Genomic DNA, 15,582 nt, shown 5'->3' with positions numbered 1-15,582 from the left:
ACTTGAAGGTGTGGAGGGAACAAGGTAAAAGACAGAATTGGGAGGTGAAACAAGACACTTGGGATGGTTTTGCTCCAGCAAGCATGTGATATTCATCATGATTAAGGGAGTCCTTTCACATCCTTTTGGTCATAAGTTGCATGCTTAGGAACAGCAAGAGTCATCATTTCAGCCAAAGTTCAACCACAGTAGTATTGTACTTAGAACTTCCTGCCTGTTTTTGCTTTGAATTGAGTCAGCAGAAAAAAGAAATCCAAAACTAAATACATAGGAATAGAGTTGATACTTGGAAGTAAATTTTCTTCAGCCAGTGATCAGGATTAATTGGATGTCCTGCTCCTGGACACTCTTAATTTGAGGTGTTAAGATCCTCTTACACTCAGTCAGAATAGGCAGAAAGATACTGCATGTATCTCCAAGTCAGTAATTCTAGGACTTCAGACTTACAGGGTATGTTGGAGGTAAGTAGGTTAGACCTATCTAAATAGTACATATTTTTATACTGACCATGCTTGGGAGTTTTCAATTTACATATCTGCACTATGTTCTAAGAGTTATACTAGGATTTAAATGTGCATGTTTGACATATATTCAGAGAGTATACCCTCAACTATAAAGCTGGAAATTTTCCTAAGTAATTAGTCAACATTTTGTGTCTATATTCTTAAATAACCTTCTGTTTAATTCAACAGCATCCACGAATCCAAAAGCTGCTCTCAAGTCTAAGATAGTTGCTGAATTTCGAGTAAGTTACAGAATATGTCCCATGTGCCAAAGTGTTATCCAACCCTTTTGTGTTATAGTTTTTTGTATAGTTCATCCTGTAAGATTTCTTTTCATTGAATTATGCATCCATTATATTTTAAACATATTGAAACCCTCTAAAACTCAAGAGTTTTATCTGTACGCCAGCTGAATTCTGTATTAAACCCAAAGAAGGCGTTCATCTTCCTATGAAACAATTAAATTAAAATTTGCTTAAAGTTAACATAAGACTATCTAATTCAAATTGAAAGAAGAGATAAGTGGATCTTTGCTTGTTTCAGTCTTAACTTTATATCCATAAATTATCTTTGAATAACATGAAAAAGATCTTTTAAAGTATATAACTGAAAATATGGTTTTGATACAAGAATTGATGTTGATATCCCTGATTATGAGGAAATATGAAGGTTGTTGCTTCTCATGGTTTTGTTAGATTTTAGTCATGTTTTACTTTGGTGTAGAAAGAGAATAAGAGGATGATTTCATAAGTGAAGTATGACCCTGGTCCGTGTTCAGTCTCAGGCCCTCATTGAAGAGCTGTTGCTGTACAAGCGCTCAGAAGATCAGATAGAATTGAAAGAAAAACAGCTGTCAACCATGAGGGTGGATGTGTGCAGCACAGAAACTCTCAAGTGCTTAAAAGGTAATCTTACATCCTTCTAAATAGAATAAGTCAGGTTCTCTTTCCAGATGTGTTATTTCAAGTAATCAGACTGACTGCTTCCGTTAAGAGAACCTCAGGTTATAGAGAACTGTTATGGCACCTGTTTCCCAGGTGGTGATTTCATGCATGTCAATTTCATAAATAAATTCCTAGCCTTCAAATTGTACACCTTAAACAATGTTACATGCCACTTACATCTCCATAAAGTTGGAGAAAAATAAATTTAAAAAAAATTTTTTAAATAAGTATATTCTATCCTTATCCCCACTTCTAGTCCTTTCTTGAGGTATCAGGCTATGATGGACAGGTATATTTCATGTGTATGATTATGTGGTTTGTGTTCACTCTTCAGTAAGGTCACTTAGGGAACTCCCTGGCAATTTCAGTGGTTAGAATGTGGCACTTTCACTGCTGTGGGCCTGGGTTCGACCACTGGTCAGGGAACTAAGATCCTGCAAGCCAAACAGCACAGCCCAAATAAATAAATAAGGTCACTGTAATACCTCATAAAGTCTAGTCACTTGCTTTCTTTCCCTTACATTGTAGATTATAAATAATAATCATATTAATTTATTAGAATGTGAATCTCATGAAAGTAGAAATTATCCTTATTTGTTCTTCCAATATCCTAGTGCCTAGACCAGTACCTGGTATGAAATAAATACTTGATAAATATTTTTGAAATAATAAGTAAATAGCTACCCAGCTATTTGTTGTGGCACCTATTTTGTTCTTGTACCATGCCTTAAATTAAACATATATTATCTACTTTAATCCTGAAAACAACCCAGAAGCATGTTAAAAACCTCCACTTTGTACATAAGAAATCTGAGACTTCATAAGGAGATAAGAAACTTGCCCAAGTTCCACAGCTAATAAAATCCAGAGCCTAAATTTATATCCATACCTAAGGCCATATTTCAACATCACTGGGCAAAAAGTACTTAGGAGAATAAGTAAAAGTTGGTAATGTCACTGTTGCTGAAAAACAGTTCATGGAACTTTTCTAATCTCAAGTTACTAAGGATCTTCTTCAGATAGGAAAGAATTTCTAAGCATGATACACATAGAGGTCACTTTATCTTTACTTTTCTGAGCCTCCGTTTTTTCCTCAAAGGGATACATCTTATTATAATCTATAGTGTAAAAGTTAATGGTATATATAAAAAAAACTTAATGGTGTGTAAGTGTATAGAATTGAGCCTCATTCCATTATTCCTAAGGAGCAGTGTGACATCAAATTTGTGAAGTAAAGCAATCAGCAAACTTTCACTTAGTTGAACTTTCTTTATCTTAATTACAAGTGCCTTCATGATGCACTCTTGCTTCAATCTAGCAGGATCACATGAAACGTTTAAATAATCTGTTTTGTGATTTTTGTGTGTGTGATTTAGGGAAGCTTCTTTAAGGTATAACTGTGAGACTAAGAATATTATACAATACTTCCTCTTGTTATTTTAGATAAGACAGGTGGGAAGAAATTCTCCAAAGAATTTGAAGAGGCAAGTGCTAAGCTGGAGGAATTCGTGAATGGACTGGATAAGCAGGTGAAAAATGGGCCCTCGCTAACAGAAGCACTGGAAAATGCTGGAATTTTCTATGAAGCACAGTACAAAGAAGTAAAAGTGGTGGCCAATGTAAGTAATGATTAATACTGTCTTACATCAGTTGCTGTCTGTATATCTGTGACTGTTTATAGGTGTTACTTAAACTCTATAAGACTTCCCTGGTGGCTCAGATGGTAAAGCATCTGCCTACAATGCAGGAGACCTGGGTTCAATCCCAAGGTTGGGAAGATCTCCAGGAAAAGGAAATGGCAACCCACTCCGGTATTCTTGCCTGGAAAATCCCATGGACAGAGGATCCTGGCAGGCTACAGTCCATGGGGTCGCAAAGAGTCGGACACAACTGAGTGACTTCACTTCACTCACTGACTCTATAAGGATAAGCATTATTATCTCTAGTTCACAGATGAAGAAGTTACTTTCGAAGGTTAGTAACCTTGTACAAGGTAGTAATATAGCTAGCAAGTGAAGGCATCTGAATAAGACCTAGGTCTTTCTGAGGACTTCCTTGGTGGTACAGTGGTTGAGACTATGCTCCCCGTGCAGAGGGTCTGGGTTTGATCCCTGTTCAGGGAACTAGATCCCACATGCTACAAATAAGAGTTCCATACTGCAACTGAAGATTCCTACATGCTGCAACTAAGACCTGATGCAGCCAAATAAATAAATCTTAAAAAAAAAAAAAAAAGACCTAGGTCTTTCTGATGCTAAAGACCATTAAGCTTTGCTAAAGCCTTATGTCTCAGTTTTTCAGTGGCTATGTGCCAAGTTACTGTTACAGGATATAAAATTGGGCAGAAGTATGTATACTTTTTTTTAAAACCCAGAAAACTACATGGAAATGTTGTTACTGAATTTCATCAACTCAGTTAAGTACCCTCTTTTTCCCCACCTCAACTGGAAGAGGGATTGGTATTTGGACATTTGTCTATAACAGCTCCTGAAAGAAACTGTTTTGTACTTTTTTTTTTTTTTTTTAGTTTTAATCACTATATACGGTTATAGAGGGGCTTTCCAGGTGGCACTAGTGGTAAAGAATCTGCCTGCCAATGCAGGAGACATGGGTTCAATCCCTGGGTCAAGAAGATCCCCTGGAGGAGGAAATGGCAACCAACTCCAGTGTTCTTGCCTGGAGAATAGACAATGGAGCCGGTGGGCTACATACAGTTCATGGGGTCATGGAGTCAGACACAACTGAGCACGCATGCGCACATGGCTATTAAAGTATACAGTACTTTAATTGTTATTATTTTTTTGGCCACACTGTGCAGCTTGTGGGATCTTAGTCCCCCATCCAGGTTTTGAACCCACATCCTTGGGAGTGAAAACTCTGAGTCCTAACCACTGGACCCCCAGGGAATTCCCAGTATATAGTTCTTTATATCCAACCAATCCCACTTCTTAGACCCAGTCTCTTTTAACTAATTTAGCTCTTTTTTCTGGTATTTGCCTTTATATTTCTGAATAATGTACTCATTATTCTTTCTTGATTTATACTATATAAAAAATATTCGTTGGGACTTCAGCAGTCCAGTGGTTAAGATGCCATTCTTCCACTGCAGGGGACATGGGTTTGATCCCTGGTTTGAAGAACTAAGATCCCACCTGCTGTGGGGCGTGACCAAAAATAAAAAAAAGGAAGTATCTGTTAACTTCTTCATGTGACAAATGAAGATTTAGCTTATAGTCACCTCCCTACCCTCTTCTCTCAATATCATTATAACTTTAAAATCTGTTGATTATCCTGTAATTTGAAATACTAAATTTACTATTTTTTTGAGCACTTACTCTAGGTTCTCCACTTTGTAAAATGAAAATAATAACATTCCTATTCTTTCCCATTATTTTCTTCAGCATCACTAAACTATATTTTTACATTTTATGGGTTGATAATACTTACATTCCATCCTATAATTATAATTAAGTCTTCTTTGCTTTAAAGGCTGAAAATTAATAAGCAAAACAGTCATCATAACTGAACATTTTCACTACAAGGTCTTATAGTAACTCTGATTATAGTAGAGAGTTTTTGTTTTTTCCTAGAATTTCTGTTTTTCTTGCATTGTTTGCCTTTAGCTTTTTTTTTTTTTTTTTGGTCTCTCTCTAGATTCTGTATCCCATCAGATATTCCAAATCTGTATTTCCCCCCAGAGACCTTCCTATCAGATCTTGTGTTCTGCTCTATTTTAGATCTCATCCTAGGACTATTCTTCACTGCTTTTGTGAGCTGAGGCCTCTATTTGCCAATTTCCATGTCTTCTTTTCTTGGGTTTCTCTCCTGTTTTGCTGGAGCATGTCCTCTATTAATTTCCCAAAAGAAGAGTTTGTGAAGGATGACTTTTCTGGGTCTCTTTATTTTAAAATTTCTTTATTCTGTTTTTACATTTGCTCTGATAGGTTGGCTGGTTGAAAATCATTTTCCCTCACAGCTTAAAAAGCATTAGTCCATTGTCATTAATGTTGTGGATAGGAAATCTTTGCAGGGTCTTTGTAGGTGAATCTTTTTTCTCTGTGGAAGCATTTAGGGATAATTTTTGTGATGTTCTGACATTTTTGCAATGATGTACTTACAGGTGAGGTTTTGCATTCATTATGAGTTGGTTGGAGGACTTTTTCAGTCTAAAGACTGTTATTCTTTAATTATGAGATAATTTCTTTATCTCCTTTTTCTCTTTCTTGGAAACTGATTAATCAAATGTTAGACCTCCTAGATTGATCCTCTAGGTGTCCTATGTTTTTCATGTTTCATCAACCTTGATCTTTTTTTCTGCTTCCTGGAAGATCTAGAGTCTTTTTCCTTCCTCTGGTTAACTTGATTTTTCTCTTTTATGATTCAGACTTTCCTAAAAATCAGATAATATCTTTGTCTATTCATATTTAAGAATGAGGTATGAAAAAATTGATTGGTAAAGCTCTCTGTACATAGATAGGAATTATCTGAGTTTATCCCAAGTATAGTAAAGTCTGTGTAGACAGGGAGCTGGCTGTTAGGGTGGGAGAAGTCCTAAATGTCAGAAGGCTGGTGTCTTTTTGCCAGGATACTGTTAACTCTTTAGAGAAGAACTCATTTTTTTGCCTGGGGCATAGTGCCTTGCTTGCCACATCAGGATTGCAGAGGAGTTGGTATTGAGTGTTTGGTATTCACACTTTTAATTTCTAATTTCAACCCCACTGTTCATTCTACTTTTTTATACTCATCATTTCTTGGATCAAAACTTCTCAGGGATTCTGCAAGACAGAATCTTTCCCAGGTGTAACTCCCTTTCTGCATATTCCTAACCTCATTTTTCTCTGCCCTCACTTCTTAGGCCTCATCACTTCTTACTCTTAGAGCTAGTTCTGTTTTCTAAAAATTTATAGAAACCTTTTTCTCAGGTATGCGGGTGATTCATACTTTTGTGTTGCATGACTAGTCATTTTATAGGTGTTCCAGGAGGAGAGACACTGAATGGGAGTGGTCAGTTTACCATTTTTACTCAAAAGACCTTTTTATGATTTTTGAGTAGTGAATCATCATCACTTATTTATGAAATTATATAAAATGATTTAGTGTGCTTTGGAGGATCCACAGCAAATGGCTGGGAGAAGTTTATTCAGCTAACATTCATTCCAACTCTTTGCTAGGTCATGTCCAACCCTTTGCAACCCCATGGACTGCAGCCTGCCTGGCTCTTCTGTCCATGGGATTTCCCAGGCAAGAACACTGGAGTGGAGTGCCATTTCCTTCTCCAGGGGATCTTCCTGACCCATTGTCTCCTGCATTGCAGACAGATTCTTTACCACTGGGCCACCAAGGAAGCCCTTCATTGAGCACATGCAATTGCAATTCTGTATAATAAAAACTGTAATAAAGGTAACTATAGGGTGCTAGGAGAACAGATTGAATAGGTACTTGAGCTAATTTGGGAGTGGGGATCGAGGATATGGAGAAAATTTTTCCCAAAAGGAGCTAAACTCTGAAGTTGCAGTAATTAGCTAAATGAAAGCTCTTATTCTCATTCTCGAGCATGGGAATAAAAGTGAGCATGGCAAAATTGGTGGGCCTGAAAGTCGTTTCTTATAGCTGGACATTTATGAGGAAGTGATAAATAAAACTGGAGAGGGAGTCAAGAACATGGCCCTGAAAGGTGTATGTTTATTCTAAGGTCTTTGAATTTTACCCTGAAAGCAGTGGGAAGCAGTTGTAGCATTTTAATTTTGCTGGTGATGTGATCAGGTTTGCATTTTAGAATCAAGATAGCAGAATGAAGAATAGGAGACTATTAGAGCCAGGGAGACAAGTGAGTAGGTTATTTAAATAATCTGGGTTGACTTATATGGAAACACTTAAACATTTAAACAATATTTTCAAAAAGATTTTGACCACAGAAAGAAAAGTTTTACTTGGAAACTGAGAGCTACAACATGTGTATGCACACATACAGCTAAAATTTCACAAAATAAAACTTGCTCTTGTTATATGTAATACACTGGGAGATTTTCTTTTATATTATTTCATTTCCTATACTTTTCTAATTTTTTAAGATGAATATTTATTTATTTAGTTTTGTTTTTTTTTTTTACTGTGCTTGGTTGGTCTTTGTTGCTGCACATGGGCTTTCTCTAGTTGCAGTGAGTCAGGGCTACTCTTTGTTGCAGTGTGCAGGCTTCTCATTGCAGTGGCTTTGCTTGTTGCAGAGCATGGGCTCTAGAGCCATGGGCTCAGCAGTTGTGGTACATAGGCTTAGTTGCCCCATGGCATGTTGTATCATCCTGCATTGGGGGTCAAACCTATGTCCCCTGCATTAGCAGGCTGATTCTTAACCACTGGACTAGCAGGGAACAATAGTAAGATTCCCTTTCCCGGGGTCTTTATGCCATTGTTAACTGTTTTACTTATGTATATTTTATATAATTTTTATTATTTTTCTTAAACAGTCAGTAGACTTTTTAAAGAAATTAGGGGGAAAATAGTCCTCTATATTTACCATTTCTGGTATTTTTCATTCCTTTTTGAGAATCCATATTTCCATCTAAGATCGTTTTCCTTCAGCCTAAAGTCTAACATTTCTTGTAGTGCAGAACTGTTGGTGATGAATTTCTCTGTTTTTAATCTTAAAAATGTCTTTTATTTTACGTTTTTGAGAAATATTTTCACTGAATAAAGAATTCTAAATTGGCAGTTTTCTTTTTCTTTCATTACCTAAAAATGTTCCTTTACCTGTCTTCCCTTGTTGTAATGAGAAGTCATCTGTGCCTAGATTTCTTCTTGGTGGTTATCCTGCTGCAGAGGGATAAAGAGGGTTCACTGAGCTTTTTGGATCTGTGGTTTGATACTGTTCATCAATTTTAGAACCTATTCAACTATTATCTTTTAAAATATTTCTTCTTTTTCATTCCTCTTCCTTCTGGGACTCCAGTTATACATCCCATGTATTCTTAGATTTCTGCTCTGTTCTTTCATTCCTTTTTCTCACTGGACTAATTTTTGGGTACTTAATATTTGTTGTTGTTTATTTACCAAGTTGTGTCCAACTCTTTGAGATCCCATGGACTGTGGCCCGCGAGGCTCGTCTGTCCATGGAATTTCCCAGGCAAGATTACTAGAGTGGGTTACCATTTCCTTCTCCAGGGGATCTTCACAACCCAGGAATCGAACCCCCGTCTGCTGCATTGGCAAGTGGATTCTTTACCACTGAGCCACCAGGGAAGCACTCATCTTCAAATATTCTTTATTCCGCTGAGTGAAGTCTGCTGTACTTTTCAGTTCTAGAATTTTCATTTGGTTCTTTCTTAGAGTTGCTTTTCTTTGTTGAGATTTCTAATCTATTTATCTGTTCTTCATCTTTTCCTAAAAATTCTTCAGTGTATTTGTAATTACTATCTTAAAAACCTTATATATTAATTCTAGTATCTCGGTCATCTCTAGGTATACTATTGACTGCTGTTTTATGATTTGTGTGTGCGTGTATACTTTAATCATATCTATATCTTCTGTCTCTTTGCATGTCTAAGAATTTATTTTATAGGAGACATTTTGAGTGATATTTGTGGAAATTCTGAATTGTGTCATTTTCCTTTAACAGGTTTTTTTTTTTTTTCCTGGCAATCAGCTAAATAATCTGTGGATTACTATGATGTAAAGGCTTTGGTTTTAGGTTTTATTAGGGTAGGTTTATTTGGAAATAGTCCTTAGTCCCAGAACATGGTCCTTACCCCTAATCCATGGCCTTTGTAGCATTTTAGTTGCTGTTAATATTTTCTCTTTATCTTTGGTTTTCGATAGTTAAACAGTGATCTGCCTAGGTGTGGTCTTCTTCATATTCATCTGGTTTAGGGTTTGCAGAACCTTCTTGAATCAGTAGTGTGTTAATTTACTAGGACTGCTGTAACAAAGTATCTGAGAGTGGATAGCTCAAACCTACATTAATTTATTGTCTTATACTTCTGGAGACTGGAAGCCCCAAATCAAGGTGTTATCAGCAGTGTTAATTTTTTCTGAGGGCTGTAACAGGGGCTTCTCTGTTTAACTTGTAGATGGCTGTTTCCTCCTTATGTCTCTCCACGTGGCCTTCTCTGTTCCTAAATTTTCGTTTTTAATTAAGACTACCCGTCATACTGCTCTAAGGCCCATCCTGATGACTTCTTTTAACTTGATTACCTTTAAAAACTCTTATCTCCAAATAAGGTCACAGTCTGAGGTATAGGGTTAGGACTTCAGTATACGATTATGAGGAGATAGAATTAAACCCTTAACCAAGTGCCTTAATATTTTTCATAAATTTGGGGATATTTTCTTGTCAAATACAGTTTCTGTTACATTATATCTCCTCTCTTCCTGGAACTCTGTTAATTTGTATGTTAGATCTCATCAATGTTCCAAATATCTTTTTATGTTCCTTTCTGTATTTTCCATTTTCCCTTCAGTGCTTCTCTTCTAGATATTTTCTACTAACCAGTCTTCGAATGCATTAATTCTTTCTTCTGCTGAATCTTATCTATTATTTAACCCATTGATTAATTTAGTTGGCTTATTTTTTAGTTTTAGAATTGCCATTTGGTGTTTTGTTTTGTTTTCAGAAAGGATTCTATTTTTATGGTGAAATTCTGTTAACCTATTTTAATTTTTTCCTCTCATTTTTTTCAGTCTTTATTTTGTAAAACTCTCAAACTTAAATATCTTAAGTACATTTGGGGGGAATCATTTGAAAATAAGTTGCAGACACCCCATTACCCCCAAATATTTTCATGTGTGTTTTCCTCCAAGATAATTTTCTCTTTTATAATCATAAGAAATTTAATACATTGATATACTATTATTATCTAATCCTCAGCCCTTACTCAGATTGACCAGTTTTTATAGCAAAAGCTCCTATCCATAATTACAAGTTGCATTTATTGCATTTCTCTTTTTTTCCATTGATCTGGAACAGTTCCTTGGTCTTTTAATTTTCATGACCTAAATATGTTTGAAGATTACAAATCCAATAGTTTGTCCGGTGTCTCCTAATTTGGATTTATATGATGTTTCTTTGTGATCAAATAGAGGTTATCTATCTTTAGTAAGAATATCATAGAACTGATTATGTTCTTCTCATTTCATCATTTCAGTTAGCACACAAGTTTGATTTGTTTTATTACCTGTAACATTCCCTTTGATATCTTATTAATGTGGCATCTTCCCAGCTTGTCCACTGAAAAGTTTTCACTTGGTAATTGCTGTGGATTGAATTGTGTACCCCACAAAGATAATGATGTAGCCCTAACCCTTGGTACACATGAAAATGACCTCGCTTGGAAATAGGGACTTTATGGATGTGATCAAGTTAAGGGGAGGTCATTAGGATAAGCCTCAGTCTAGTGTCACTGGAGTCCTTATGAGAAGAGGGAAATTTGGATGTACAGGAAGAATGTCGTGTGACAACCAAGACAGATATTGTAGTGATGCATCTGACAAACCAAGGAATGCCAAGGGTTGATGGCCACCACCAGAAGCTAGGAAAAGGCAAGGAAGAATTCTGCCCAGTCTGAGAGAGATCATAGCCCTACTTGTACCTTGATTTTGGACTTCTAGCCTCCAGAGTGTAAAAGTGGAAGTGTTAGTCACTCAGTCATGTCCAACTGTTTTCAACCCCATGGACTGTAGCCTGCCAGGCTCCTCTGTCCGTGGAATTCTCCAGGCAAGAATACAGAAGTGGGTTGCCGTTCCCTTCTCTGGGGGATCTTTCTGACCGAGGGATCAAATCCGGGTTTTCTGCATTGCTGGCAGATTCTTTATGATCTGAGCCACTAGGGGAGCTCTACTAGCTACATTCATTGCTAACTACTAATTCATTACAAAATAATTATTTTGATGCTGAAATGATCCCAGATGGCCAGCAGGAGCTCCTTTCAAGCTGTTTTCTGTGTTCATTTGACATGTCCCCATTGTCTTTTGTGTTTCCTTACTTTTGGAGCAAGGTATTCGAAGTTCATATTGCACTTTTCTGTCCAGCCTTGAAATCAGTCATTTCTCCAAGGAGTCTTGGTTCCTCTTAGTAAAAAACCATATTTTGAAACCGAGATCTGAGTTCTAGGTGTATTTATTCCTATTGGGATATCACTGCTGCCAGAACATATCAGTGTACAGAGCTAGGAAATGTATGCATACATACTTAACCTATATACTCACATTCACATCTGTATATATTTCTGTATCTGTCTATGCATGTTAGAAACCATGTGTTCACACTGTTGTGTCCAGTCCCAATCCAACGCTACAAGGTTCATTCTAGTTTTCTTCCTTTCCACATTTGTAATTGCTTTTTCTAAAAATGCAAAATCTTGCTCCCCTTATCTTTAACATAATTGCTTATTTGATCATTGCCCATGTGTATAACCAATTTTCCAGCACTTCCATCCCTCCTATCACCTCTGTAGGCTTTCTTTTTAAAAAAATAATAATTTCATTTATTTTAGGCTGTGCTGGGCATTTGTTGCTGTGCGGGCTTTTCTCCAGTTGCAGCACTGAAGCCGGGCTACCCTTCAGTTGCTATGCACAGCTCCTCGTGGTGGTGGCTTCTCCAGAGCATGGGCACTGGGGTGTGTGGGCTTCAGTAGTTGTGGTGTGTGGGCTGAATAGTTGCAGTGCGCGCGCTCAGGACTTAGTTGCTCTGCGGCATATATCCTGAACCTGTGTATCCTGCGTTAGCAGGTGGACTGAACCACCAGGGAAGCCCTATAGGCTTTCTTTTTATCTTGCTTAGGCTTCAACTTCCCATGCAGTGACTTCCTCTGATGCAGTCATTTTCCTTACCCCATTTTGGCTCCATTACCTAACCTAGGCACTCTTAAGCTCTTGCTCTGATGAATTTTGGACTGAATTGTTCCAAGATGATATTTTTCTGTAACTTCTTGAACATATAAATGATAGCTATTTGGATTTTGTCAGATGATTCCAATATTGAATATACTTGTTTTGAGTATGTTCGTAGTGTCTGTTTTTTCTTTTAGGTCATTTGGTCCTATCTCTTGGCATGCTTGCTGATTTTTTATTGAATACTGAGCATTGTATATAAATATATTTCTATAGTGTCTCGGTGATTTGTTTTCTTCAGAAAGGATTCACCCTTTCTTTTGCTAGGCAGTATTTTGAGAGGTAATCATATTAATCAAGTATGATTAATTTCTTGGCTGAATAATCAGGCTTCAGGCTGAATTGCAGTTTGGCGAAGCCTTTGATTTTCTCTGGTTCATCCAGCTTCTGGATCACAGATTTTTCCCACCGAGAGCCTGGGCTGATCACTAGGCCCCCTCCTTCACTGTGTGATTTGAACACTAGTCCTTGTCTCTTCTGTACCACTAGACTGTGTTTAACTCCACTTTACTTTGCAGAAATTTTCTGCTTAATTCAGCAAATAATGTGTTTTTTTTTTAATTCAAGTATAGTTGATGTACAATATTTTGTTAGTTTCAGGTGTATAGCATAGTGATTCAGTTACATATAAACATGTATTTGTTCTCTTTCAGATTCTTTTCCCATACAGGTTATTACAGAATATTGAGTACAGTTCCCGTGTACTATACAGTAGGTCCTTGCTGGTTATCTATCAGCAAATATCTTGAAGGAAAAACAGTAGCATATTGTTAAGCCAATTTCTTCCCTTTCTCTTTCATCAGATTTTTGGCCTTTCTAATTTTTTTTAATGTTTCTATAGGCCAGCAAGAGTGTTAAAAGTTCTGCTTTTTCTTTATATGATTTAGTAGTAACCCTCTGCCTTTTCTTTTTGCCTAAATTCTCAGATTCTTGCCTGGCTCCCCCATATCAGCAGGACTCTAAAGAGAAAGACAGCTGCAGAATGTCAGCTTGACTTTACTCATGGTTTCCCCCTGCTGGAGAATTTGCCACCTGGGTTTTGGTTGCCTTAGCTCTCTACAGTACATTCAAATGCACGTGTGTATGTGTGTGCTTATGAAAGTGTATAGATAGGTATATGTATATATCTGGCTTTTCTAGTTGTTCTTGATGGGAACGTTGCTTTGGTACAAACTACTCAATTATATCCAGAAGCAAAAGCTCAATTATAGTATATTATTTTCTTTTCTACCCCCCAATACCAGTTTTTGTTTGCTTGTTTGTTTTGCCCCACCACATGGCATGTGGAATCTTACTTCGCCAACTAGGGATTGAACTTGTGTCCCCTGCATTGGAAGCACAGATTCTTAACCACTGTACTGCCAGGGAAGTCCCCCATCCCATTTTAAAAATAATGCTTATTGCTCAACCAACTGAAATGATTCCATGACCTAATAGTCCAAGACACTTAACCAAAAGAAAAAGACACAGAGCTTCAAGACATTGGCAGTTAAGATAATCAGATGACTAGTAGGATTTAAGCCAGGTGATCAAGGTTAACAACAATAGTGGTACATCATATTGATTGTATGTACCTTTGAAGTGATGTGATGACAATTATACTTTACCTCTGTGGTCTTCCTCCCCACAACCCATAACCCCAGTCGAATCATGAGAAGAACATTAGACAAACCTCAGTTAAGGAGACTGTCTACAAAATACCTGACCAGTATTCTTCAAAACTGTCAGGTTCATCAAAAACATGGAAAAGAATGTCTAGCAAACTATCACAAACAAGAGAAACCTAGGAGATATGACCTCTAAATTACAGGATCCTGAAATAGAAAAAGAACATCAGATAAAAACTGAGGAAATATTCATAAAGTATGGACTTTAGTTAATAATAATGATCAAAATTGGTTTATTAATTGTAACAAATGTATCATACTAATGTTTAGTTCAGTCGCTTAGTCATGTCCGACTCTTTGTGACCCCATGAACTGCAGCACGCCAGGCCTCCCTGTCCGTCACCAACTCCCGGAGTCCATCCAAACCCGTGTGCATTGAGTCAGTGATGCCATCCAACCATCTCATCCTCTGTCGTCCCCTTCTCCTCCTGCCCTCAATCTTTTCCAGCATCAGGGTCTTTTCCAATGAGTCAGCTCTTCGCATCAGGTGGCCAAAGTATTGGAGTTTCAGCTTCAACATCAGTCCTTCCAATGAACACCCAGGACTGATCTCCTTTAGGATAGACTGGTTGGATCTCCTTGCAGTCCAAGGGACTCTCAAGAGTCTTCTCCAACACCGCAGTTCAAAAGCATCAATTCTGCGGCACTCAGCTTTGTTTATAGTCCAACTCTCACATCCATACATGACCACTGGAAAAACCATAACCTTGACTAGACGGACCCTTGTTGACAAAGTAATGTCTTTGCTTTTTAATATGCTGTCTAGGTTGGGCATAACTTTCCTTCCAAGGAGTAAGCGTCTTTTAATTTCATGGCTGCAATCACCATCTGCAATGATTTTGGAGCCCAGAAAAATAAAGTCAGCCACTGTTTCCGCATCTATTTGCCATGAAGTGATGGGACCGGATGCCATGATCTTAGTTTTCTGAATGTTGAGCTTTAAGCCAACTTTTTCACTCTCCTCTTTCACTTTCATCAAGAGGCTCTTTAGTTCTTTGCTTTGTGCCATAAGGGTGGTGTCATCTGCATGTCTGAGGTTATTGATATTTCTCCTGGCAATCTTGATTTCCAGCTTGTGCTTCCTCCAGCCCAGCATTTCTCATGATGTACTCTGCATATAAGTTGAAGAAGTAGGGTGATAATATACAGCCTTGACGTACTCCTTTTCCTATTTGAAACCAGTCTATTGTTCCATGTCCAGTTCTAACTGTTGCTTCCTGACCTGCATACTAATGTTAGGTGTCAATAATAGGGAAAATTGGGAACTTTCCTGGTGGTCCAGTGGTTTGGAATCTGTGCTTCCACTCAGAAGGCATGGGTTCGATCCTTGGTCAGAGAACTAGGATCCCACATGCTGTGCATATGGCCAAAAAAGGGTGTAGGATATACGGGAACTCTCTATTTTATCTTCACAGTAATTTTGTACACCTAAAACTGTTTTAAAAAATAAAGTTTATTTTTTTTTAAGTCAGTAGTGTTTGACCTCTCAAACTGCTTTATTTATGGATATAATTTTTGTCTTCTTAGTCATTGTTGTATCTCCAACACCTAGAAGGTTGGCCAGCACATTTAGGCTCTTCATAAATA

General features: G+C 37.4%; 1 protein-coding gene across 20 annotated transcripts in view; it reads left to right on the top strand.

Moving 5' to 3' along the window:
* The window catches only part of RPRD2 (regulation of nuclear pre-mRNA domain containing 2), a 90,639-nt gene that overhangs the window by 60,825 nt on the left and 14,232 nt on the right, over positions 1–15,582 (top strand). For all 20 annotated transcript variants that reach the window (XM_081487795.1, XM_081487791.1, XM_081487794.1 and 17 more), the window contains 3 exons: positions 693–745; positions 1,282–1,408; positions 2,891–3,066. In XM_081487795.1, the coding sequence (XP_081343921.1) occupies positions 693–745; positions 1,282–1,408; positions 2,891–3,066 (356 nt within the window). The remainder of the gene's footprint in view (positions 1–692; positions 746–1,281; positions 1,409–2,890; positions 3,067–15,582) is intronic.

This window comes from Giraffa tippelskirchi, chromosome 5, assembly GCF_054371585.1.
Source record: "Giraffa tippelskirchi isolate mGirTip1 chromosome 5, T2T-mGirTip1v1.2.pri, whole genome shotgun sequence".
Taxonomy (NCBI): Eukaryota; Metazoa; Chordata; class Mammalia; order Artiodactyla; family Giraffidae; genus Giraffa; species Giraffa tippelskirchi.
Note: the sequence above shows the minus strand (reverse complement) of the source record. Positions and strands in the feature narration are given on the sequence as shown.